The sequence below is a fragment of the Idiotropiscis lumnitzeri genome, chromosome 11, assembly GCF_059441095.1.
Source record: "Idiotropiscis lumnitzeri isolate Australia: NSW breed Sydney's pygmy pipehorse chromosome 11, RoL_Ilum_1.0, whole genome shotgun sequence".
Classification (NCBI taxonomy): domain Eukaryota; kingdom Metazoa; phylum Chordata; class Actinopteri; order Syngnathiformes; family Syngnathidae; genus Idiotropiscis; species Idiotropiscis lumnitzeri.
In genome coordinates, this window is record NC_142401.1 from 15,286,787 (window position 1) to 15,313,804 (window position 27,018).

A 27,018-nucleotide genomic window follows, 5' to 3' on the forward strand; every position below is an offset into this window, starting at 1 on the left:
TAGCCCAGATATCTCTCGTACTCATTGAGGTTGTAGGCAAACTGGAGCTTATCCCAACTGACTTTGGGTGAGAGAAGCGGGGTCCACCCTGGACTGGTTGCCAGTCATTTGCAAGGCACATGTAGGCTAACAACCATTCACGCAGACAAAGGTATGCCAGTGCCATGCAAATTTAGCTTAGAAAGCTCACCACTTCAGGTTGCCATTTTTGTACTCATGGGGGATCCAGATCCCAAAATCCGAAAATCATTTGAAGCTGTAGAACCATTTATTTAGCAGGTAACACGTTTAAACCGCATGTTGTTTTGATGAAAAAAAAAAAAAAAAAACATAATAAAAACGCCTGTTTTTTCCCCATGACTATTTCAGAACTGAAATCAGCTAAATTTGAGCACACCTCTTCATAATGGACTTGGCACACACCCTATTCTCCAATTAACAATCGCAGCACAGCAGAAGGCCCAGACGGGAGCAAAGCAAACTACATTCATCGTAAACATTTTTTTTGCTTCCTTGGAGCAGAAGCTAAACACCAATCCCATGCTGCAGCGCTCCAGTCCTGAAGTCACCAGCAGGCTCAATCAAAAGGCCTTTATTCTCCGACTCATATCTTCAGTCGGCGGAAGCGGAGCTGCCACAAAATGGCTCCGGGAACAATGTGTAGGTCTGATTGCTCTATTGTGAGTTAGCCGTGGCCTCTGACATCCCCCCTTCCCAATCACTGCCTGCACGGCGACTGTCTCATTCTGACAAGATGCGTCTGGAGACACAGCTGGGGGGCATTGTTACAGACAGGTGCTGTACGTTCCTGCTCCACAAAGATGGCAACGACCCAGACAAAAGCAAAACGACAGGACGAAAATGACTGTCAGTCTGCATGTTCTCTGTCTTTTTTTTTTGTGATAAAAAAAAAATGAAGTTGATAACAGACAGGTGGAAGTGTTGGCTTTTGTCCACTTGGCAGCTGCATTAAAAGGCAGGAGCATCAATGTGACAGGGGGGGAGTCCATGTCTATGCAGAGCAGGTGTGACTGAGAGTATGTCACGTACAATCATGTCACTACGCAGAAAAGGGTAGGAGGCTGACGCTAAGCTAACATTCTCCATTATCTGAGATTTTGAAATGTAGACCATTCATTCATTGTTGTTTCCAGCCTGTGCTTATGACAGCAATACTCCAGCAATGTAAGCATTTCCTTCAGTGATCAACGTGTGTTGCTGTATTGATTGGAATACATATAGAATGTAAATATTTCCTGCCCGGCACATAATGTTCAAGACCATACAATTCACATTTTGAGAAAGTACTACCTTGGCTTTTTCAGACTTTTTTGCCGCTGGGTTGCAGCTTCCGTGACACCAAGCAGCAGTTTGTGAACATTTCTTCAAAAAAGTGCTTTTTTTAAGATGTTTACCTCTGCTACCAGTTAAAGTACACTTCAAAACTAAACTTAAACCAAAGACAGTAACAGTTTGTGTATTAAAAGAGCACAATGTCTAATGGAAATTGGTTAGCTTAATGCTAACAAAGAGAATTTCAATGTGTTTTTAAAACAACCACAAAACTTTGCTTTCGATAAGTCTGTTTAGCTTAATGCTCACATACAATACTATACTAAATGCCACAGACGGGCTAATCAATCTACTATCAATGTCACTACAATCACAATCGTATAAATAACTTATATTTGCACACAAACTGTAGCAACAAAGACACAGATAGAGTACACAATAATATTCCCAGGTATATAGTCTTTATCCTCCATGATAAACGACTTTTTTTGCAGCTTAGTTGAGACAATCTTCTGCATTTCATCATCAAATCTATGCGTAGTATGTCTGCATGTTTTATATGAAACACAATCTGCCATGAAATACGCTGTTTAATTCATTCCCTTCGATTACTTTATGACTGTTTAGTTTTGCAAAGGAAATACACTACTGTAGCACTGTGAGTAGTGAAAATCCCTAAGTGATTGACGGCTACCAAAATGGTGGTCTTTAGGCCTCTTTGACGCACATCCATAGAGAAAATTGAGCTAGACTCTTTTATCGCTATGACCTTGCCTAGCTGGACAAACTGCATCTTTTCCTATGTGCACCCTTGCACACTTGCATACCAGATAGATCCAAAACCTAACCAAAAAGTACAAACAGTCACAATGGTTAGGTTACGTCATGCCCGTGTGGACACGCCTGAGAAAGTACTTTGTATGAATTGGGAATCATTTCGGACGCATTAGACCTTCATCTGCATCTGTGGCTGATAAGGCTCCACAGCCTGTGTGTCGATATTTCTGGAATTTTCTGGCATTAAAACATCTCAACTGACACATTCTTCTGGTAGTTACTCTTAGTTGAGCAAACTTTCAAGAAAAGGATCCAGCAGAAGTTTGCATGGAACTTTACAGCAGTAAATTCAATCGAGACTTTTCCCTGACTAAATAAAGCTCCTACCCTCTCTTCAAAATGTTCTTTGTTCCCGAGATTACACAAGATAGTGGCAAAGCAATCGTTTCATATAAGGCGTAGCTTTGGCCTAAACACAAAAACATTTTTTTCCAAGTTTTTCGATGTAATACAAAAAGTGGGTTTCCCTTCAAAAAAATCTGAAAAGACTGAACCACAAATAGGTGGCTGCATATGTTTTTTTTCCGCAGTGAAGAGAAATGCTCTTACCTTGCAGACAGTCTCAGCTGTCACTCCGGCCTTTGTCACCACTTCCTTGTGTAATGTTAGCCCCATTGCTAATACATGGTAGTTAGTAGCTTGGAATTAATTCCCACTACAGTAGTGGACACATAGTTGCACATAACTAGAATTTGCAGTTCTTCAGTCCGTCTGTGAGTTCTCGCCATTATTTCAGGCCCTCCCAGTCAATACGAGTTAGTCAACCGCCGTCGAGAATGGTCTTACTGGTACGACGTCACACGCAGGTGCCACGCACCTGACAAACAGCCGAATAAATAAAAAAAATAAAACAGTGTTGTATACCTTGAACTCCCACAGACCTCAATGACATGTGTGCCATATAGTTTTTATTTCACTGATCATCACACTATTTGTGTGTCTGCTCTTTTTATTCTTTTCTTTATTTGGTGGCATATCTACTTGCGTGGCGACTACGTGTGACCGATTGGTGGTCGCCGATGAGGGATGTACCAGGCCCACATGGGTAACTGACGGGAACTTAGTTACGGACTGACAATGCCCACCACTAATAACTAATAGCTTGTATCTTGTAGTTAGCAGCTTATAGGTAGTATTTTGGAGCTAGTAGCTTGTCCCAAGTCGGTAGTAATTTTTAGAAAGTAAATCAAAGTTGTTCGTTGGATTAAGCTGTTAGCTAGTATCATGGCGCTTACTAGTAGCTTGTTGGCCGTAATGTAATGCTCATAGAGCTATCTGGCAGCATGTAACTAGTAGCTTGTAAGTAGTCATTTTTCACTACTAGCTGTTACGTATTAGCATTTACCTTATGTAGCTAGAGGCTTATAAGTATGTTATAGATCGGGTACAGTTTGCAGGTCGTAGTAGTATTTATTAACTTTTAGGTAGAAATTGTAGGTTGTAGACGGTAATTACCTTCACGTCAGCAAGTCAGTCGAAATGTATTACTATCAGCAGATCCGGAGTATTATGAAACTAGTTGTGCATACAAAACAGATTAGATGGTAGCATGTCACCGTTAGGTGGTCATGATTGTAGGTAGTCATTCGTAACACGTAGTAGTTATCATGTAGAAGTAGGTTGTAGGCAATCATTTATTTAAGTAGTAGCTGTTATCTAGTATGTAACAGTTAGTGTTTTTTTAACCAATTGAATGTAGGCAGTAATTTGTTGTTAGGAGCCCATTGGTTACATTGCATGTACCAGGTAATTTGAGGGTGATTGTAGTTAAAAAGCCAGACAGATGATGATTTGTTGTTGTGATTGTGTTTGTTCTTTTCTAATAGGTAATTGGAAGAGCACTTACACTAACCGTGTACATTTGGCCTCATGAAGAAAAAAACAGTATGGCAGAAGTCATGCAGCGCGTTTATCATTTCTTAACCCCGTGGGTTAATTCACAGGCAACGAAGTCAACATTATGATTAGCATCTCTCTTTGCCATGACACAGCAGAGCAATTTAATGTTAATGAACGGAGTTAAAAGTCAGGCCAGCTCCATTAAAGCGTCGAGCAGAGCACTAATGACGAGTGCTTGGATGCTTACAGCCTTTGTAGATGTCGGTCGGAATCTGCACGGCGCTGGATGAGTAGTTGACCTTGTTTTTGAAATTGGGATCGTCCACAAATTCCAGCTCCAGAGAGGATGAGCTCTCCAGTGGATTTTCCTCTTCTCCGTCCTCCGTCTGTAAAGACACACACATAAGCTAAAATCAGCAAACAAATACAACCAAGCAGAAAGACGAATATGGGAATATGTGCAAATATGGTGACACATACTGTCATGGCCCATGTGGCTTTTTGGTACCCATCTGCGCCTCTGTTTCTGCAAACACTGGTTTTTGTTTGGGGTCCATGCAGCCACATAACAAATAATGTCATAAATTTAGCAAACCTTCAGCTTGTCGTCTAAATTCTTCATGACGGGTCATCCATTGAACACTGCTTAAGCCCAGTTTTTGCTAAAAGAGTACCAACATAACTGATCCGTATCACTCTTTGGCACCCTGGAACAGCGTCCATTGATTGGCCATTCTCTCTGACAATGCAGCGGACCACAAAATGTGCTTATTATTACAAAATATCTTGAACATATCTCGGACATCTACACCGCCCGGTGCCTCAGAAGGGCTCCCAACATCGTCAAAGACAATACCCACCCAAACTCACACCTGTTCGACCTGATGCCCTCTGGCAGGCGCTACAGGTGCATCAAATCAAGGACCAATAGACTGAGAAACAGTTTCTTCCCGAGAGCCCTCTCCATTCTAAACTCTCTCACACACACACACGACCACCCCTACCTTGCAGAACAGCAACGTGATGTCTTTTTATAAATCCTATTCAGTATTATCTTCCATTGCACTAACTATTCTCTTATTTATCTAATTTATATATTTATCTGAATTATTGTTGTATTGCACTGGAGAGGGGAGCTCTCTAATCTCGTTGCACACTTGAGTACAATGGCAATAAAGGGATTTCTGATTTGTGATTCTGTATACGCTGTGCTTATTCCAAAGTGTCAACATTCTTGAAAATTTACCAATTTTTACACACTTGAAGAAAATGTGCTCTATATACTTTTGGGGTCCCAAAAATGTTCCCTTAAAAATTCACTGAGTCGCATTCATTAGAAAAGAAGAAAATTAGCCCCTAATATCAACTGACCAATTGGGTGGATGAGTCAATCATAACAGACACACGAAAAAGTCTTAGAAATCCATGCAAGATTATTATTTGGAGGAATCTCCTTGAAATTGAGGGTCCAAAGGCCCATCCATTGCTGTTTTTTGTCTAGTTTTCTTTGATGGGTCGCCATGTTACACTTCTACAATGTGACACTATTCATATACCACTCACACACCCCCAAAGGGAGAAACACAAGACTGATTAGAGTTTATCGATCTCACTGAACTGAGTCGCTTGATGGAAACCTTGGTGTGTGTGGTATGCTATCATCTTCTAAATCAGTGGTTCCAACAAAATCTTTAATAGGCTCTCGGACCTCACACATAATACAATGAAACCTTGAAAATCTAATCCCTCAACAGTAGTGCACTTTGCTGGATAAGTACGTACGTACTCGGGAAAAATATGCCACACACGAAAAAAATAATTTGATTGCCCCAAACTCCGTAGCAGATTGGGCTGAAGTCAAGTAACATTAGAAAATGTAAGTTCAATGGCTCTTTGGGCAGAAGGATTTGGGTGGGTTCTATCAGTTAGGGCATCTGATGAGAACTTTGTGCCAAATATCATTTGAGGAACTTGCTGTGGCGACACCTGACAGGGGAAAGTTGCTACTTCTAGTTGGTAATTAAATTTGTATAATTTTTAGCCATAGCTATATTGATAAGCTGATAACCAATTTCTTGGTAGCTTTGAATCATTTGTATGGGTTGTTCCTACCCCTTGTTGGTGCAAAATCTTAACCCAATATGTCGTCATGACAGCGAGTGATCTGAAGCCTTCTCTATCAGACTTTTGACAGCAGAAGCGAGCTGGTCGCGAGCCACTTACAGGGCACATAGAGTAGAAACAAACATTCACGGCTTGACCTGAAATTTGAGCCGTTGACCTTAGAACAGTCACGTGATAACCAATAGTTTACAGCCCTGTCCCCCCCCCCCCAAAAAAAATAAGAAATGCTATTATATTCAATTTGAGGACTGTTGTTTGTACAGCCACTGTTGAGCAGTCCAAATGGTACATTTAATTCACTTCCTTGTTATACAACACATCAGTAGGTCTGCGCAGGAGTTGATTCTTAAGTGATTTGAGTTTGCCTTCTCTCAGCTCTGTTCGAAGTACGCTGAGAGAACAGAAAGTAGCCCAGCAGGAGAAATTTACAGATCAAACTCCATAAAACAAAGACGTGGGTGGTCGTTTCACAATCAAGCCTGTTAATTAAACGGCGATGAATGAATTGTGTGTTTGCGCTTTTGCTTCGAGCACTTTGATACACTCCTAAATGCAAGTTGCCCTCAGCGTCTATTCACTCATTATTAGTCATCCTCCATTAGCCTTCATTTGTTTAGACCAAATGCATATCTAAGAAGAAACAAATCGGATTGTTCCTTCTGCTTTCCGACAGGGGATATATATATAAGTTATGCAGGGTTGCATGAATTGTTGCTGTTTATATTTTAATAAAGCAGCGTGGGTTAATTGGATCTGACATGATGAAACTTGTTGTTTTTTGGGGGCTTCATTAAATCAAAAGAAGCACGTGTCCATCGCTGGGCTGTGATTGATGGGTTCACTTTAATTGTCTATTAAAATCCAATTACAAGCTGTTGTTGGGACGAGCCAGGGGGACGTCCCCAAATAAAGTCACCCAAAGAAATGTCTCAAAGTGGCCATGAAAGACCAACAACCACAAGCCAGAGCAACTTCCCTTTGACGGTCATACGAGGGAAAAAAATAAGGACGGCACTGGAATGGTCTGTGAAGATTGTTGTATGCTCTCTTTCTATGTTTCTGCTCTCCGTGAATTAAAGTAGCAGTTGTTTGAAGCTTTCTATTACCGTAACATATATGCTAATTTCCATTAGCTTGTCTACAGCGTTTCGCATTGTACAGTATGTTACAATTATGCTGGTTTTCTCGAACAAACTGGTATGGGTTAGTTGAACTTTTTGGGTGTTTAGATATAAAAAGTGTCATTAATGCGTCAATCAGTGAACCTGAATTGAGTGAGAAACAACTTGAAACAAGCGCGTTATCTCCTATTTGGAGAACTGTGCAAGAGAGGGAATAAGATCAGGTGGTAAGTTAATATGTGTTTAAAGCATGTGGGGAAGGTAAAAGTTTCTTTCTTAATTTTATATATATATATATATATATATATATATATATATATATATATATATATATATATATATATATATATATATATATATATATATATCACTGTTATCAATAAATCCAAAAAGTGAGAAAAAGTTCATTTCTGTCCATCAGAAATGAAATCTAATCTCAGTGGGAGTGTCATGGGAATAGGTTAATGACAACAACGCCAAGATGTTTGTTGATTACGCAGCTTGACATGAATTCAGACAACATCAGGCAAGTAGAAGTGTCCCACCCCCCCCCCCCCCCCCCCCATTTTCATTCTTTCTCCAGAAGAGCCCCAATCATAATTAACGAAGGCAGTTTCTAATTAGCAAGTGAATAAATGCAGGCAGCAAAGACTGATTGGTTCATTTTCTTCAACCACCCACCACCTGTTTTGCGCGAATCATTACCCAATTTGTTCATTTTTATCTCTTTGCTTTCAAGGATTCATTAATGGCTGAAAAGGCCAGAGATGACATTTGGGAGATTCTCCCCTTCCTGCCTTTGGTTAACTGGGGTTAAACTAAAGTGTGTGTCATGCATGACGGTGCATATAGCACGTGCGGGTGTGTGTGTGTGAAAAAAGTGGGGTCAAAGGTGTGATTATTGGGTGCCTATAAAAAGATTGTCAAGAGGTGTTATCCTGTTGTGTTTGTGATTTTTAACTTCCAAACTGTTATCAAAGCTGCTGTAATGGTCCTTTTCGTCTCTCAAATGCAATGCACGGCAAAACCCGTTGTCTCCGTCTTACCCATCACTGAGAATCGATCTTGTGTCAGCACCTAAAAATTAACCTCAACCCAGGTTCATACATTGCAATAACGTGGCCAAATTCCCTCAATATATCAAAATCAGAACGGGCCAGATTTCCTAAAATACTCTCCTGAGCGATTATCCTGTGTCAAGGATGAGAAGATCTGGTCAGGGCCAACAATCGTGAATATATTAACATGCTCACTAATTATGATTAGAAAACAACACAGAGTTCAGCCAATCTACAGACTCTGAAATTCTTCTTTGGTGTGAATAGGAGTGTGAATGGTTGTTTATTGATACAGTATGTAACCTGAGATTGGCTGCCGACTAATCATGGGCAGGAATGGGCCGTAATGAGGACAACTGCGAGAGAAAACTGATGGACAGTAAAACATGCAGTTGCCCAACAGAAACTTATAAAGCATTGAGATGACTCAACCCATTTGCTCTTTTCCGCTTCAGGATAAATTATGAGTTTCTCAAGTCACATTTTCTTACTTAGGCTTATCAAAAGGAAGGGAAGGGAAACTCAAATCCTGTCTTGAAATTTATCAGTGATCTAAAGAGGAGATCTGGTCAAATGTTTTCTCCAGAGGAACTAAAACTAAAATATTTTTCAACATAACTAAATCTCTGTGCAACATAATTTTATACACAGTCTGAGAATAATTGACATTTTGCCCGTATACCGTATATATTTGATATTTTAAGGGTGCGTATCTCAACACATTACAATAACCGTGAAACGAAATTTATTCCAGTAGTTCAATGTAAAATGTCAAACTCATAAAACAGATTCACTAACACGGACATATGTTTCATGATTTTAAAGATTTTGATCATTTCAGAAAACAAACATTAGCACTTACCTCACACAAAATTAGAATACCACGCAAGAAACAAAAAAAAGAAAAAAAAAAGTATTTTTCTATATTTAATTGAGCTAAGTAATATATTGTATGTTTCATTTTTTGGGCATTAACTACGTAAACAAATGTTTTCCAATATATTGAAATGTATTGAGGTGCACCTGTACATAAGAACGTCACATGCTTATCCATCACATATGTTGTTAAAATGCATGACATAATAAGAAGTAAAGTGACAAAAGGAGCAATAGGAAGGGTAAAGAGCAGCACCAGGACATGTCACAGACAGACACTTACCTGACAACTTATCTGAACCCCACTGGTGGAGCCTTAATTGGTGGGGCTGTTGGAGTTTCTGGGTGGGCTACTACAATTTTCACAACCTCTGTCTGACTTCATCCCCTCCAGCTTTGGGTGGAGGCGGGGTCAGTGAAGTAAGGGTCACGGGTGTCTCGCCCTGAGTGTGCGCCGCGTTAATGATGACTGATGCGCTCCAATTAGACGTGCTGACAGGCCCTAAAGTGTCGTGTCATTAATCAAAGGAGTGGCGGGTGCGAAGAGAATATCACAGCGTGATTTATTACTCCTTCACCTCCCCCTTCATCCCCTTCTGCTCATCTCCGTCTAACCATTTTTTGGGACTTCTTCAAACTTGTGCCTCGGACATTCAGGTAAGACCACGACAGCTATGTCAGCAATCCCCACAACAGCTACATGCTGGAAATGAATTTACAATTTGATGATACACAGCTTGAAATGACCAAAATAAACCAAGTCTACAGTCCCCACTTTGCTGCAGCGGCTTGTTTTATGGCTGCCCTTACTCTCCTCGTGGATAAAAAGCAGATGTGTTATTTTATTGTATTGTCTGCAGCTTCGCAGTCTTCAATTTGCTGCAGAGGAACTGGATAGAGCAAAAGCAAAGTTTTCACTACCTTGTAACATGGCCTAAAACACAGTCGTGATGGTTTATAGGTATCTGGATGAGTTAAGGTCAGGTGCCACCCGATCGGAACGCCGCACAATTAGGCCCGGGGGAGGACAACCCACGTTACATGCACATCGGGCCGACCGGCATTCTGCCACAGCGGTTCACCACAAAGCAGCGTCACCGCACTAACATACAAAGACAGCCGTCACCGACACGGATGTCGGGCTGCAAGACGCAGGGAGGCCAGGGGATGGGGAGGGGTTTGGTTGTGTTGGTAGGTTTTGGCAGGCAGGTAGGCAGACGTTGGGTAAGAGGGGAGGGCGGGGTAAAGCAGTCTGTTCTGTACTCACATAGTCCGAATCCGCTTTGGAATCGTAGTATGAAATGGCATTCTCCTGTGCAGAAAGGAAAGAGTGAAAAGACAGGCTGATGAGAGGAGATATAGCAGCGCCTATATCGGCCCCGACTCCTGGTAGTGGGGAAGCAAGGAGAGAGAAAGGGTCATGGTTATATTCTGTCATACATGCGAGAATATAATCAGCATCACAGAACACAGGAGGAGTAGTGTGATGTGCAATGACAGAGAGGTCGCTGCTGACAATTCAATTCAATGCGATACATGTTGAAACAGTGAGAGGGACACTGTGCAAACATGTCATATGACACAGTGGCGTGGCATTTGATGGAAAATGAAGCATGCCAGTTTTTGATATACTGCAATAATGGAAAATTGATATCAAGTGTGAAAAAGTGACTGTTCGCGAGGAGTTTAGCTCTTCCAGGTCACTATGACATACAAGTGACTACTAGCATCTGTCTGCCCGACTACACTGACTGAAACACTGTCTTGCAGAAACACCTCAAACTAGGTGCCGTGCCTTGGCTATTGGGGTAAAGCTGTGTTGAAATTTTTGAATGCACAGATTAGTGTTAGTGAACAACATTAGCGACTGATAAGCAGCACAAACTTGATGCATGTTGGAGATTTTCTGTTTTTAGCGATGGTGCTATTTGTGTGCGCCGTGTATGAAGTGCTGCCTCCCTGAGCGAAAATACCTTTAGCTTAGGGGTATTTTGACGCAAGCACATGTTTTAAAGCACGTAACATACAACATCATGTCTCCTTTAACAGTTCAATTGACCTCAAATAAACATTGCTTAATGCTACTTTGCTTAAAATGCGGCAACTCTTTGAGTCAAGCTTTCAAACGCTAACTTTAATATGAAACAAAAATGCAAACGTGTACGAATGTCAAAAGGATCATGTGAGGTGAGATCATGATAGAAAAGCAAGTCATAGTAATGCTGGTGGATGACATCACGGGCATCTGGATTGCTTATGATGAGGTTCTGATGCATGATCCTGATTTCTTGAACAGTGTGACCATGTATTTTTTAATGGCTGTGTGAACTAGTTCATTGCAGACTATTTAAAACCTCAAAGCATTACATGTCCAGATAATATCAAAACATGTAATGTAGTACCCGCGCATTTCTGTTCTTTTGCGTTCAAATTGGTGCTAGAATCCCTAGAAACAGCCATTTGTGGTTGCTGAATACATTAAGTAATCAGCACCCGACGCCCCGCCGAGCTTCTTGAAGGTCGCTTGTCAGCGTGGTGTCCACTTTCCGCTGGTGGGGGAGCTGTTAGTTGACGACTTCAAGGGCAATGCGGTGACCGAGGTGGAAGCGGTCCGGTGGTCACGGTCTGATGAGGGTAGAAGTTCTCCTGCCGACTTCATCTGAAATTTGGAGTGGTCTCTCCACTACAACAGGGCCTTGGCTTTGGCTCGCCTCCAGTGCTAACGTGAGTCAGCCATCAAACAGGTCCCGAACAAGCTCAACAAAGGAGTACGGTGTGATAGAAACTCCCAATGACACAAAAGAAGGTGCAGCGAGGCCGGCGGATGACGGTCGAGGCAAAGGATGGCAACAGAGAACACGTCTCTAAAGACGCAGCACATCTTCCAAGCTCTGTCGGGAGATGAAGAAGGACGTTGCGAGGAGGGAACGGGGATGCTAGGACTGAGATCAGAATGAATCACTCAGGGAGTACATTGGGTTCAGTCGCCGGGTCAGAATGGAGGCTGAGGTCGGGGAGACATGAAGGGGATGAATTCGGAGGAGGGGAGATTGAGATGCGTGGCGAGTGCGGAAGGGGGCGGCGGGGTTGGCGAGTGCCAGGCTCTAAAAATAGCCACTGCAGCGGGAGATGAGAGACAGGCTGGAAGAGAGACACTGTGGTACGGTGTCGCTGTTGTGTCTGCCAGCGGAATTGATCCGCAGCCCAGAACTGCTTAGACTGGGCAGCTTTGTAAAAGTCCAATCTCACTACTGGTGTGGCATTCATTGCGTCTTAATACTCACAACCACTTCCTGTAAATTAAGTTTGAGATGATGCATTGCAAACAAAAAAGACAACTGTACTTTACTGAATCATTTTGTTTGTTTAGTATAGTTTTTATATTAATGTTTCTATTCTATTTTTTATTCTTGAAAACACAATGCCCTTTATGATGGTGGCAGGAATTGATTAAGCATTTTTTTTTGAGTCAGTGGCGTTGGCATTTATATTGCGGTCATTAGAATTGTACCACCCCTGCCTCACTTTGAGCCAGAAAAAAAACGCAGATTATAGTTCACAGTATATAATGACGGTCTTTGACGTTGTGATCCAAGAGTGCTTGTTGTTGTCATTAATTGAGACCATCAAAGTTTGGCACAAAAGTTGCTGTCTGGACAAAACCCAATAGAACATGCATTTTTACCTGCTAAAAGGCAGACTGCTCACGTAAAAGAAATCTGAAATGAATATCTTCATTTTGATGTTTAAAGCTAAGAAATGAAATGCTCTTAATAAGCGATCATTCTTTAAATATACAATGCAAGGAGTAAATTAAGGCAAACAATATTAGTGTCAAAGTGACTGTCTACTTTTCATGTCACAAAACTTTTGTTTTCTCGCACAGTGGTGTTTTTGGTGGAACCTCATTGTCTAATGCTGATTACTGAACAACAGGAAAAAAATCATTTCTGGTGAAAGAAGAGGGTCATTCTGTCTTGAAAGATCAGTCAAAAAGCTCTAAAATGGCTGGCAATTCCACAAACTGCTTTGAAAACGGCTGGTTTTGAATGAGTAAATTTAACAGCACAAGGTACTATTAATTCCAGAAGTATGTATGAAATGACATTGAGTGAAAGTATGGCTCTATAAATTGGTTAGCCATCTACACAGGGTAAGTACTTTTGCTTTACTTTAGTTATTATAATTTTTCTTCAAACTTGTTTGACAGTTAGAAATATAAAGTTAGAAGTCTCTCCAGGCTGAGGGATTGGGTAAACACTGCGCACAAACACACAAATAAATCCACACAAATTCCCAGTGGCACACAACACGCTATCAATAAATTAAATCCATCATATCAAGTGGACTCGCAAACTCCAAATGGCAGACAAACACTGAGGGCCCAGGTGATGAACCCGGCCCCCCTTCCTTTACATCACTTTTTCTTTATGATACAACGTTATCTCTTTCCTCTGTTTGCTCCATCTGTCCTCCTCCCTGTGCCTTATCTCCATCTTTGTGAAAGCCCTCCTCCACTCCCGCCTCCCTCAACCTCAATCTACCCTCGCCAATTTTAGATTTGAGCAAAAGCAGCAAGCAGCACACAGGTAAGATGCCGACTGTTGCCATAGGAACCAACCCTCTCCTCATGATCAGAATGTGTCTTCTTGCTAGGGTTAAAGTGTTTGCAGTCTTTTTTTTTGGGGGGGGGGGTTGTTTATTTGACCAGCTGTCAATCGCAGTTTTGTTGTTTTTGGAGGGTATATATCATTGAAACTCATCACACACAAAAGCACTTTTAAAAATAAGAAAATGATTCTTGGCATGATTTGTGGAATAAACGCGTGTGTGTGTTTGTGTGTGCGTGTGAGTGTATGCGTGTTGGATCCCCAGGCATAATTGTATTTGGATTCCGATCTTATATGGTGCATTCGAGGGCTGTGACAAACAAATCTTTTTAGAATCGATTATCCTATCAGTTATTCCATCAATGACTCAAGTTTTTGCTACCTCCCCACACCAAAATGGAGGCTGAGGTCCTGTGTACAGAGCGTGTTCTGCGGACTGGATATCACCTATGGCGTTTTTAAACTGCACCATCCACCCACTCGAGAGTCGAACTCACTTCGCCATCACAACACCGGTTGAGAAGCGAAGAGCGCCCAAACGCCCGGGTCGCGCATGCGGACACGTTGTGATCGAGTGTGTTTGCTACACTGAACGATTTCTCAACAGGCTGACATGGAAAGGTTTGACATTTGAGTGTGACAAGCGCTCAATCACGGGTGGAGACAGATTACAGTCATATTCATATCTCCTGCGGACACCTGCTAATGATTTTATAATTAGAGAACACACTCCTCTGCGCCTCGGCACCGCTCTGAGGTGGACGCACATGCATGCAGACACACACACACGCGCACGCCCGCCCCAAACAACACCCTCTCGCCTGGCCCCGATAGACTTGCAATCATTCCCAGCGCCAGGTTCACTAATGGAAGCTGACATTAAATCAAACACCATAAAGGATTTCATTTAGTGCTCTTCATTAACCAACACATACTGGCTCATGACAAACACACACAAAGGTGCATACACAAAACTACCAAAGCAAAGTGCTGACTGCAAATTAGTCAAGTTTGATGCAATAACATCATGATGTTACATGAATTGCTGGCAAGTAAACCGCTTGTAATTTGCCTACTTCTCAAAAAAAAAATCCACTTCCACCCTCCTGTGACATAGCAGTGGGGCTAATTTCAGAGGTGAAAGTATGATAAGTGACAAGTAAGTGACAAGTTTCAAGTCGTAATCCAAAGTTACTATGGAAAAAAAAAAAAGCAGGTCAAGTCACCACCAAAATTTCAAGCAAATCAGTCTTAAGGAGTGATAATAAAAACATATGTTCAATGCAGTAATCATATAAAAAGTACATTACTGACTACAGACTCAATAATGATCAGTGTTTTAAACCTTAGACTTTTATCATTACAGTCTCCATGGTGTCTAATCTATATCGCTTTATTGGCATCTCAATTAAATGCAGACTCGACATGAATTATTTACTAACGATTGGTGAGTTAATCAAACCGTCGAGCTAACCTAGCTAGCACAAGTTCATGCGTCAGGCAGATAAAAGGACTCTTTGTAGATGTCTCTTCGAATTTTAAAACTTGCTTGTTATCCTTGCCTTATCCTGGTTTCATCAAAACTATCATCCTTGGATCCAAAAACATCTCCACAATTTTTTTCTCTCCACAATTCACAGCTGGTATCACGCCGCTTCGCTTTTGTACCACAACAAACAGTACAAAAGAACAGTTTTGCAAGTATTCAAAAACAATCCCATCCCTAGTTACATTATTCAGCTGATATTAAATGTTCACAATCACAAATGTTCATATTGCTAGCTAAACTGCAGCGTTAGCTTACCTGTCAGTGGGTTATTCAATGACAAACCAAGTTATATATTGTTGTTGTTGTATGTTTATTCCGTGAGTGCCTGTTGGCCATCTTATTTCTGCCAACGACATCCAAAAAATATTCCATAATTCAAAGTAATGATACTAAGAGTTGCTTCTATTGCTTTTGGTGATTGTCATTATGATACTGAGTCCCAAGTCAAATCATTCCTAGGTTTTTGGTTAGCAAGTTACAAGTCTTAAAAATAGCAACTAAAGTCTGACTCGAGTCAAGTCACATGACTCTCGTACCCCATCTCTGGCTAATTTAAATATTAATCTCTCCACCAGATATTCCACCTACGTCCTGAACTGTTAGCCTGTGCGAAGCCAGTTTCAACTGCAGGACTATGCTGTCGGAAAAGCTACTCTGCAGAAAAATACGCATTGCATCAAAGTTAAATGGTAAAGCAGAGCTGCGTTGCTGTTTTGTTAAATGATTACCATAAGTGAAAAATTTTAGCTTCTGATGAGGAGAACATTTTTGATTACTTAGAAGGTAGCGTTTGTGTTCAGTGACGTGTCTTTGTGCCACATACACACAGCGTAGTGTATGATGTAATGAAAATGCGACAAGCTTTTATTAATGTACGCTCACTTTTTTTTTAACACACTGGGCTATTCTCTTGTCGCAAGGCTAAGGCTCGGCTACTGGTTGTCATGGTTACAAAAGCCAGATTCGCCATTGGCCCAGCAATATATGGGATGGGGTTGTTTGCTTGTAAGAGACACATTCTCAATTTCAACATAGTTTCAGTAACCCCAAAAATGTGTCAGTTTTCTCATGAGCTTTTCGGACAAAATCCGACTAAATGTTCAATCTTGACATTACCCCCGCCCCCTACTCGGCTTTTATCTGACCCTTTGCCTGTTTTCACAATGTCCTGTATCCAATCGCCCTGTGTCAAAAGGTGTGATGCTCAACACACTTGAAAATGGTAGCCATTGAGCCCTCTGCAGTAAGTGGGGAAAACATGCCTCTAGGCTAAGCATGCACACACACACACACCCCCACACACGTATGCAGAGGCATTCACACATGACTGACATGCAATTTCAGACGTAGAATTAAATGTATAGGAAAATATATGCACAAGGACACCTGCAACAAGGAGAAACATTATAAAAGGGACATTTTTCCCTGTCTCATTTCTAGTTTATTACATCGTGTGTGCGCGTGCATGTGCGTGTTAGTGTGTGTGCAAAGGTGAGCTTTTTGTGATGTATCATTTTTCAACCGTGTGGATATGTGTCAGAGATATGAAAGCCCTTTACCTCTTTTTATCTTTTTATTTCCTCCTTCCCGATTCCTCATGCTATTTAGGAATTGTAATCCTGTCCTGTCCGTCTAACTGTCACATATAGTGGATAGAGACGGGGACCGGCCCGCGAATAGTGAGCATGTGCATATAATTGACAACCACCGCAAATCGTTGGAAAAATAAATAGTTTTTTTCCGTAAACCTAAAAAAAATCTTCCAAAAAAGGCAGATAAATATTCATTACACATTTTCCATGAAATGGGTGTGGAAATGGGAAAAACAAATAACAAATACAACAAGAAAAACAGATATACAATGTACTGCTGTTAAAAAAATTTATGAGGTTAAATAAAAAAAAATGTGAATTTGCGAATCAGCGCGTTGCACTGTACATTTTGCTCGAGGCAAATATTATAGTGCATTTCCCAACATGGCGACATCCAAACGGTCCCACGGAAACTGAATCAGATTCATGTAAAAAAAACAAAAAAACAACTTTCTTGTAATTAGTAGAAAGCTGACAAACTTTGAGGCTGACTATAATTTTCAATTACAATTTTTTATAAAATAGAGCGGCTCTGCATTACCCTGGAGTTACCAGGAGCAAAGCTGTTTTGAGACCCGTGTTAGAGGCTCCACAGTAAAACATTGTTTTTCTAAAAGCATTGACAGTATTTTCACTCGTAGAGGGAGCACTTCATTCACTTGCTAATTAAATAAAAGTGTATCCCAAGTGACAACTTTGCCGAACACGAGAGTATATGCCGGTTATTACAAGCTTAAGCGGTTGAAACTGCCGTCTGTGAATCCGATAACAGTTATATAATTAAATAATTTAAAAAGCCGTCATTGTAGTTCACATTAAAAAATATTACTCATTTTATGTAGTCTACATTGAAAACTCTTTGTAAACCACCAGCAGGCTGAAAAACTGAATGTTTTATTTTCTCTTTTCTCTGTCTTTCCAAGCTTGACTCCTCGCTAAAAGCATCGGAATCCGTTGACGCGTATTCCGCTATGACGATAAGGAACAAGGTGCTTTGTCCCGCTGCACTCCGGGAAACGTTGCTATCCCATTGTTGGCTGACAGGTCTGGATTGAGGAGCGGGGTTTTAACGCGGATAGCATCGCCGCATTGCATGGACACGGTGTCAGATAACAAATAAATAAACAGAATGCTTATAAAGCAAGATGCACGCATGCCAACGCCTCCAAAACAAGCCAAAGATCTAGGGGAGACAAACAAGATAAACAGAGCATGTTCTGAATTGTCAAGATAGTCCAGAGGAACAAAGCTGATGCAATTATCTACATTGGGGTGAAGTAATTATTTGATCCCCTGCTGAATTTATCGTTTGCCCACTTAGAATTAAATACACAGTCTGCAATTGAAATGGTCCTCATTAGCAGCGCTCCCCAACAGTTTTTCCGCTGTGGACCGGTTCATACAACTCCATAACTTTTTGCGGACTGGGAGCTGGTGCGATTGCATGCCCGCCTCTTCAGCGGACTTCATACGTGATCGATACTCATTTTGCTAGCTTGTGCGTTTAATATTATTATTAATATAGTAATGCCACCGAGACGATTAACGTCTTGACATGCGTCAACTACAGGATTTTTTTTTCTGAGTGGCCGATGGTACATTACGGCAGCTTTGTATGATACGCAAAACAAAATGTTTCCAGCCCCCATTTTCTGTGAATAACTGAAAAATGAAATGCTATAAAGAGTATTTTTTTTTCCTCAGCCATTTTACCGCTGCCAGAACATAGAGTGCACAGAAGTCGGCACTCCGCCCTCTCTGCAAATGCCGCTTCAGAGCGGGCCAATCAACAATCAAACCTAGGCTAAAAGGAAACCTGTTATTTTCGACCCCGTAATCACTTCCATCAGATTCCTTGCCGTCCCTCACATTCAAACGACAAGCGGTAGGCTGCCTTTGACATTACGTGTACAACTGCTGCACAAATTGCTCCAAGGACACGGCTTAACCACTGCAAATGTACAATTACGTATGCCTGCGCCAAACACTTCATAATGCATGTAAACATCCACCAGTCACAACATTATGAGTGCTTGTACAATTCATAATATCTAGGGATCTCTCAGGTGACCAAAATTAAGAGACAAATCTCTTTCTGATGCAGGTATACATTACTACAAACTAAAACCGTTAACAATCAGAGGTAATGCAAGTAAACTGTTCCAGATTAAGTTTTTACGCTGATTCAGAATCTGCCCTGTTTTTCTCTAGCGCATAATTATAATAATTATAATAATAATAATAATAATAATAATAATATTTAATATAGTAATATATAGTAATATATTTAGCAATATTTATGAATTCAGGATAAATTTGAGTAGCAACGCAAGGTAAAATTTAATTGAATTGCACAAATTTTAACAGGTCGTTTGTAATCACAACAGCCACCTGTGGCCGAAAAATTAAATGACAGTCGCCTCCACCGCTTAAATTTCTGGTCGCGACTGTGAAACAATGACGAGAATGCACATGACGTCATATAGGCTAAAAGAGCGCGGGAAATTTGAACCCAATCAGAGTCCTAAAATTATTTTGCATAGGTTGGCAAGAAGACAATGTGAACATGTTAATCTGCTGTGTATTCGATGTTCAAGTTATAAATGGCCAAAGGAGAAAAGGCTACTTTAAAACATTTTGGAGCAAAATAAGCATCAACATTAGATTTAGGCACGCATAAAGCCATCTATGACTAAAATTTGCTGTGGACGAGTGAGATTTTCTTCCACTATTTCCGTTATAAAAGAGACTTTAAATTAGCACGAAAAATAGTACACTATGTTCGCAAGTTTTGCTACTGCTCTCCATTTGGATAACAGTAATTGTTTCCACGAAGTCTCGTACAATTTAACAAAATATCAGTTAGGGGCACCATACGATGCTAATAAAGCTTTATATAAAAATTGCGTCTGCGCTTCAATTCACAAGGCTAAATAATGCCCAGGTGTTTCATGCAGCGAAGGTTTAAAGGAACCGGCTCAATATTTGATAAATTGTTCAAACTTTAACCCAAATTGTTATTGGCGTCGGGCTATTTACGACCCTGCTGTGACCAGAGGGGGGCCAAGAGCCTTTGAAATAACATCACATGGGTGTTGCGATGTGTATGTGTGAGTGAGCATGTAGAAATGGGAAAATCAAGGAGAGCAGAAGCATGGCTTGCTGGATTTCACTTGCTTATTGATTGTCATCTCCTGTGAGGCAGGGCCATCGATCGATGGGATTTAGACATAGGTGGGGGCTGGAGGAAGATTCTATACTTGCATCACAGTCGGCTAAACCGACACTGATGCCGAAACTTTTCTCTTGGTTGCACTCATGACGAGCTCTTATAATACTTGCTACATGCTGAAACGGGTTACACACATTTTCCCTCATTTGCTATTACGTTCAGTAAAGGCTCAAAACTCAGATAGCTCTGAAAGATTATTGTGAGCAATACTGTGCTGTGGGTTGTGTGAAGTGAATTTCCCTCCCCAATCTGCTCGGGAAATGCTCCCGATAGACAATCGTAAATGTGAAACCTGTTCAGTGTTCACAACATTAAATCCTGACGCGTGGTCAACACCAAGCGCAGCAGGCACAAATCTGTGATTGTGATTAGAATCTTCCCTCCCTTGCGCTCAAAATCAATAAAAGTCCAATTCTCGGATCTCTCTGTTAGATGATCCAGAGTGATTGTTCCGTGGTGAGGGATGTGTTTGCTGCGATTATTTTCCATTTTGGCATAGAAATCGTTCTAAGGGGACAATCGTAAAGGCTAAACCCGTTCAATGCTAGAAGTGGAAAATACTTGAGCCTTGAGTTGACTTCCCCTTTTAAAAATAATGCTCTCCAACCAAGATTAAAATGACCTCTGATTACAATTCCCACAACAACCTGATCTAAAGTGTGCAGAGATGAGGAGAAAAGAGAAGGCCATTGTAACAAAACAACAACATCTTAACCGTCTATCGGCTTTCTCCAGGTAGCCCTCTTGTCATTATTTCCTTTCAAGTAACAAAACAGATAGACATCCATTTTGTGTTCCAGGATAGCATGTATAATGGTTGCTTAAAACACTCAGACTGGGGAAAAAGAATAAATGGTGTCTCAATAAAATTTAGATTGGCCACAGAGGAAATTGACAGTTTATATTTGATTATGCGAAGCCATGTTTATCACAGTTTGAAACGGACAGCATGTTTCGAAGCAGCCCAGCCTAACCCGATTTCTTGGAATTGTTTATAAAGCCTTGATTGAGGTGTTGCTGACACAACAACTTAGGCCACTATCACTTTCTTTGACGCTTTTGCTGCAGGATGTATTAACATTGCAGGACTGCAGTGAACAGACTCAGGGGAAGTGGTCAAAGAGTATGAAATAATGGAGCAAAGACGTTTGTTTGAGGCAGCACAATGGTTTGGTGGTGAGCACGCCTGCCTACAACATTCCAAAAAGATGCATCCAAGGTTCATTGAAAATGAAATTGAACCCAGGTTGAGACTATGAATGGTTGTTTGTCTGTACCCTGTGATTGGCGTGGGATTGGTCAACCTCACTTCTCTCGCCGAAGTCAGTTGGGAAAGAATGCAGCTCCATTTGAGAGCATTTGGACTTTTTCAAGACCCACTGGATATTGTGTTCAATAATTTTATATACAGTGGACCCCTGCATAACCTGGGGCCGGGGGGTTCAATATTATTTCAATAATTCTTTTGTTTTATTTTTATCTATTATTTTTTGTTAGTTGAAGATTGAATATATTTTCACAGTTTTTTCATAGGTTGACAGCTCCTGCGACTTTTATTCTGGAGTGACTTAAAGATAAAAAAAAAAAAAAAACTATTTTACAGACAACCACAAGAGGGCAGTCTAGACGCATGTACCAATATCTCACACTCCTTGCACAGACAACTCAGAACGACTGGACACAAATTCCCCTCAAAAGAATCCTATTCTGTGCTCAACAAGCTGCAAATAGTGAAATTTGCAGCTGAAAGCCATAGTTGAGCAGCGGAAAAAAAGTTTGGAGTATGCATTGAGTTCGCCAGTACCTGCTTGAACAACATGCTCTTCACGCTCACTTAGTTGCCAGGAGCACGGACAGCAATGTTCCAAAACCATTAACATGAACACTGGATGCCTTTTCTGTTCATGTTTATTTTTCGTGAAGCTGAATAACCTTCATTATTTTAGTATATTTTACACCTATCCAGCCTGTTCTTTATTATTTTATCGACGTTATAACTTGCTTCCCAAGATGAAATGTCTGTTTTTGATATAACATTTTGTCAAATAAATTACCCGCAAAAAATGCGACTCATACTCCAGTGCGGCTTATGTTTTTTTTTTCTACCTCATTGTGCATTTTTGGGCGGGTTTGACTTAGATTCGGGAGCGACTTGTAGGCCGGAAAATACGGTACATATTTTTTTCAATGCATTTCAATGAGCATTAATTATACGCAGATTCTCGCTATTCCCAGGCCTGCCTGGTTCCAATCCCACACATAGCAGGGGTCCACTGTACCAAATCTAACAAATGAAAGAATGGCCTCTCTCCTTTCACACAGGGAACAAAACACGTTTGATTCTGCCTTTCAACTTTTTAAAAGGTAGGTTTGATGAAATGCAACCGTTTCTCCTGGATTCAAAAATTGGGTTGATCCCTCTAAAATGGTGCATCGCTGCCATCTACTGGCGGTTGTGAATCAGTTAAGTTGTGTCAAAGATTGAAATTGAAAGCTAATTGAAAAAGTATACTTGTCAACAGAAGAGCAAGGACTAATGAAAATAAGGTATGTTGAAAAGTGGATGAATGTCCCCTCATGAGTGCAGGGTGGACCGTGTTTCTCACAAAATATCAGCGGGGATGGATTCAGTTCCATTGAGAACAAGCAGTATAGAAAATGGGGGGGGGGGTTTATTTGGCAAAAAAACTTTCTTTTTGGAAGAAATGGCATCACTGAGGTTGTTTTTGGCCAAACAAAAATGAAAAAAACAAAACAAAGAGACTGCAATCACACCACACGTATTGTGACTAATGTATACTGTTTCTAACGGAGCTGGTAACTGTGAGGGACTCGTATGAGTGGCCAACACGATTTCTCTCTCTGAAGGGCCAATTATCTCAAATAGAGGCTGTGTGAAAAAGGTCAAGTGAACCAGCCCCCACCTTCTTCTCTCGGCCCCTTGTACTTAAGGTCACATCACATCTCCAAAGGGAACATTGGTGTCTTCGAGGCGTGCGCTAAACGCTGCAGCTGGACATCAGTGGGAGGTGAAATGTCCACCCACGGTTTTGGATAATACTTATTCGCTTTCGGTTCACCACAGAGTAAATGCTGGACTGGCCATTTGTTAATCACAGGGCTGACACATACAAACAAGCATTGACAGTCACATTCACACCATTGGTCGATGAAAGTAGAGAAAACTTATAAAAATAAATAATATAGATAATACCCCGTTTAATAATGTGGAGACCCGCTGCTATTCGTCAGAAGTGGTCAATGTAGCTACAAACCCGTTTCTATAGCTAAATGTAGCCATTGCGGCCTTTAATCAGGTGCGTTTTGTAATCCGGAAATTACAGTAAATGGATGAGAATAGGAAACAATAATAATAATAATAATAATAGTAAGATTTAAATAATAGTCATGAATTATGAAACCTCTGCTACTCTGGTCATGCATGGAAGCTTTTTTTTTTGGGTTATGAGTGGGGATGGACTGGTAAAATCCAAGGACTGAAGCGCTTTAAAAGGAATGCACGATGGACGGGGGCGCAGGACAATTATTTTCTGAATAAGGATGGAGGGACGATGACGGAAGGGTGCTCAGGTCGCAGACGGAGGACGGACCTGCAAAATAAGATAAAGTGCCGATCTCTGTGAAATTCTAGGAAATTAGTTTAGGATAATAAATTGTGTTACATTTAGTGTTTGAATGATCAATATTGGCAATTATAAACATTTTAGAAGTGGGCATAAATTTTTCACAAATGTTAATTATTTGCAGCAATTTTTGGTCCCTTACATGCATGATTAGCAAAGCTTCACTGTACACTAGAAGCCACAGCGTTGTGCACAAAATTGTCTGGTCGAGTGGAGAGGAGGCATGAAGGAGCTTGACAACGAGGAGGAGAAAGAACACGAGCAGTTGCACCATCCGATGATGAAAGGTCTGATTGATTAGCGAGTGATGATTGCACTAAATGGCCTGGAAGACAGCGCCGTCTTTGTTTCCGTCTCTTACACTTTCTGCCCTCACACTTTTCACCGCCTCTCACTCTGCGCCTGGCTTTGTCATTCCCTTTCGCCAGTTTTGTCAAGCCATCAAGCAGGCCCTTTTCCTTTCCCTTCTCCTTCTTTTTCCTGCCTGCCTCCCTAATGGCACCGCTATTAGCACTAATGCATTTCAAACGTACAGCGGCTGCCACATCGCAATCTGATGGAAATAACACTCTTCGTGATCTCTACAATCGCTGTCCTTTACCCTGGACAATCTCGTCCAGTGTGTTTGCACTTTGTGTCAGCGTCCCGTCAGCCGTGACAGGCCCACAGCCTCGACGTGAAGCCAGATAAGTGTTTTGGGGCAGGGGCCGGCAAATGACATGTACAATACCAGTGCAAAAACTGATGCTAATTGGTTTAAATTGAAATAACTTCAATGTTTTGTAAAAGCGTAGCTGCTATGTTGACCGCAAACCATTATTATTATTTTTTTTTTTTGCAGGTGCGTGTTTTTAAGATCGGTGCCACATTGCCCAAGTATATTTGGCTCAATGTTTTCTCACATGAATTTTGAAATATACATTATAATTGAAATAACACTTGCAGAGAAGTTACAATTGAAGAAAATCGGAGCAAAATGAGTGTGTATGAAACTGGCAGCCCTTCATGTTCATCAGAAGGTTCATGATCACTTCTCTAGGAAGTAGCAAGAAGGCCTAATTTATAGAACAACCAAAGCTCAACGACTTTGTTGGCCCATGACATGATCAGCTAGGCTGCACATCCACACATCTTCAAATATCATCACTGAGAAACATGCTTCTAAACAACAAAAACTAAAGTCATGACGAGGTGTTATATGTAAATTTTAAATAAAATAAAAGTGAATTTAGTTTTGAATAAAAATAAAAAGCCGTGAGTATACTTTGTAGATTAACTGTAAATTAGTTTGATTCAACTACTTAGTTGAGGAACTGAAAAGGAGTTGGAATCTTAATGCTGAAAAACCTTTTAAAACCTTGTTTAAAGAAAGAAAAACAAGTTCAGTGTGTGTTAAACTGCATTGCCCTCAGTGGTCTGCAGTACTCGCACATTCAGCAACGTGGTGGAAAAACGAGGGTCCCAAATTGTTTTATGCTCCGATACAAAAAAAATGAGACCGCAGTGCCTTGAAAAAAATATGACTTTGATATTTGTCTCTGAAGCTGCGGTATGCTCCTGAAGAAAAGTGCAAATATGAACAGATTGTGCTCCATTTGAATCGACGCTGCGTCGCACAGGGATGGACACCTGACCTTGAGAAATCATCAGCAATCCCGACGCTTTAATGTCCATTTCACACACCATTTAATTCCAATGGATTTAAAACCCCGGACGACCATTGTGGCGCTTGTTACGATCAACACTGTGACACCCATGTGCGGCAGTCAGAGTGGTCGCAACACGTTGGCCGGCCCAAATGCTCGCCTCTGCTGTAATAACAGATGGGGTGAGGGACATGCGACGATGTCACATTATTTGAGGGATGGCTCTGAGGGCTTGCCCAGGTAAACAAGCAGCTCCTAATAAACAAATTACAGAGGCTGAGGATAAGCACCTGATCATGTAGCTGCACATACCACCCTGTTGACCTGGGGCCCCCGGCATCTTATCCAAAGCCAACAGTTTCAGCTTTTCAATTGGACAGTAAAATTGGACCCGCAAATTGGTGCTGTTGTTTTGATCTCAGGCAGCTGGCTAAAAGCTATATTATCATTTATTGTATATTATACTATTTTATATGTTTATTAAACAGTAACTATAAGTAAAGCCTCTCCTTTCTCATCAACAATAAAATAATGATCAATATAAACAATAATCCATGCCTTCGTTACATCTAGGCTAGATTACTGTAATGCACTTTATTTTGGAGTCAGCCAGTCCCCCCCAAGCATCTTCAGTTGACCCAAAATGCTGCAGCTCGCCTCCTAAACTCATAGGAGGGAGCACATGACTCCAATTCTGGCTTCCCCTCACTCAATGACCTTCCATTAAATGTTAGACAAGCCCCCTCTCAGTCCATTTTTAAAACTCCTCTTAACACACATTTTTTTTTTATTCTATGGCTTTTGAAAAAGAATAAGAATCGGCATTGTTATGGTGGTTTATGGGGTCTGCTCTAGTTGTGTTTTCGGAGCTGCCAACCTATAGAAATTCACTTCCAGAACAACTTATAAAAAAACAAACGAAAACCTCATTAAAATTGCATTCATGGCTGTGACAGTGTTACTTACCTCACTATATCAAGGTATAGCAATTTCACCAAATAATATTAATACCTCAAAGAATTAATAAATCGCAAAATTTATTAAAAATATTTACTAAACACTGACATTCCAACAATGTACAAGCACACACACACACACACACACATTTTATAAATAAGGGCAGTTGGCCCCGAACTGATATTCATTTATTAAGGCTAGCAGCAATTGGCGTAATCCTCAAACAGTTTTTTGCTAACGTCGGAATTATCTGCTAGCTGCCACTGCAAATGCGTGAGCACTACGTCAGTGGAGCCTACCAATGGGATGCCGCTGATGTCAAACATACATCGCAATTATCCTTGAACTCTTTCTGCTTGTTTTCAACCCGTTTGCGCAATGCGACCCAGCATTTAGGAAAATATCCATAATTTAGCATTCAGTCATTTCCCTTACAAAATACGGACAATCCATAACGTTTAGAAGCTCTGTGTTTTCATTGTATTGTTTTCACTATATTTGTTTTTGTATGATAAATGTAGACTCTACATAAAGCACTTTGTATGCAGCAATGGTTGTCTTAAAGTTTTAAAGAGCTTTATAAAGTTGAATTAAGTAGAGTTGGGTTTTGTATTTGATTAAGTTTGCAAGGGAGAAAAAT

The 27,018-nt window shown here is 40.8% G+C and overlaps 1 protein-coding gene across 3 annotated transcripts in view; it reads right to left on the bottom strand.

Moving 5' to 3' along the window:
* Positions 1-27,018, bottom strand: part of cacna2d2a (calcium voltage-gated channel auxiliary subunit alpha2delta 2a) — a 166,275-nt gene that overhangs the window by 50,288 nt on the left and 88,969 nt on the right. For 2 of the 3 annotated variants that reach the window (XM_088309849.1, XM_088309848.1), the window contains exons 5-6: positions 10,416-10,460; positions 4,217-4,355 (exon numbers count right to left, since the gene is read on the bottom strand). In XM_088309849.1, the coding sequence (XP_088165975.1) occupies positions 4,217-4,355; positions 10,416-10,460 (184 nt within the window). The remainder of the gene's footprint in view (positions 1-4,216; positions 4,356-10,415; positions 10,461-27,018) is intronic. The other variant, XM_088309850.1, reaches the window with a different exon arrangement.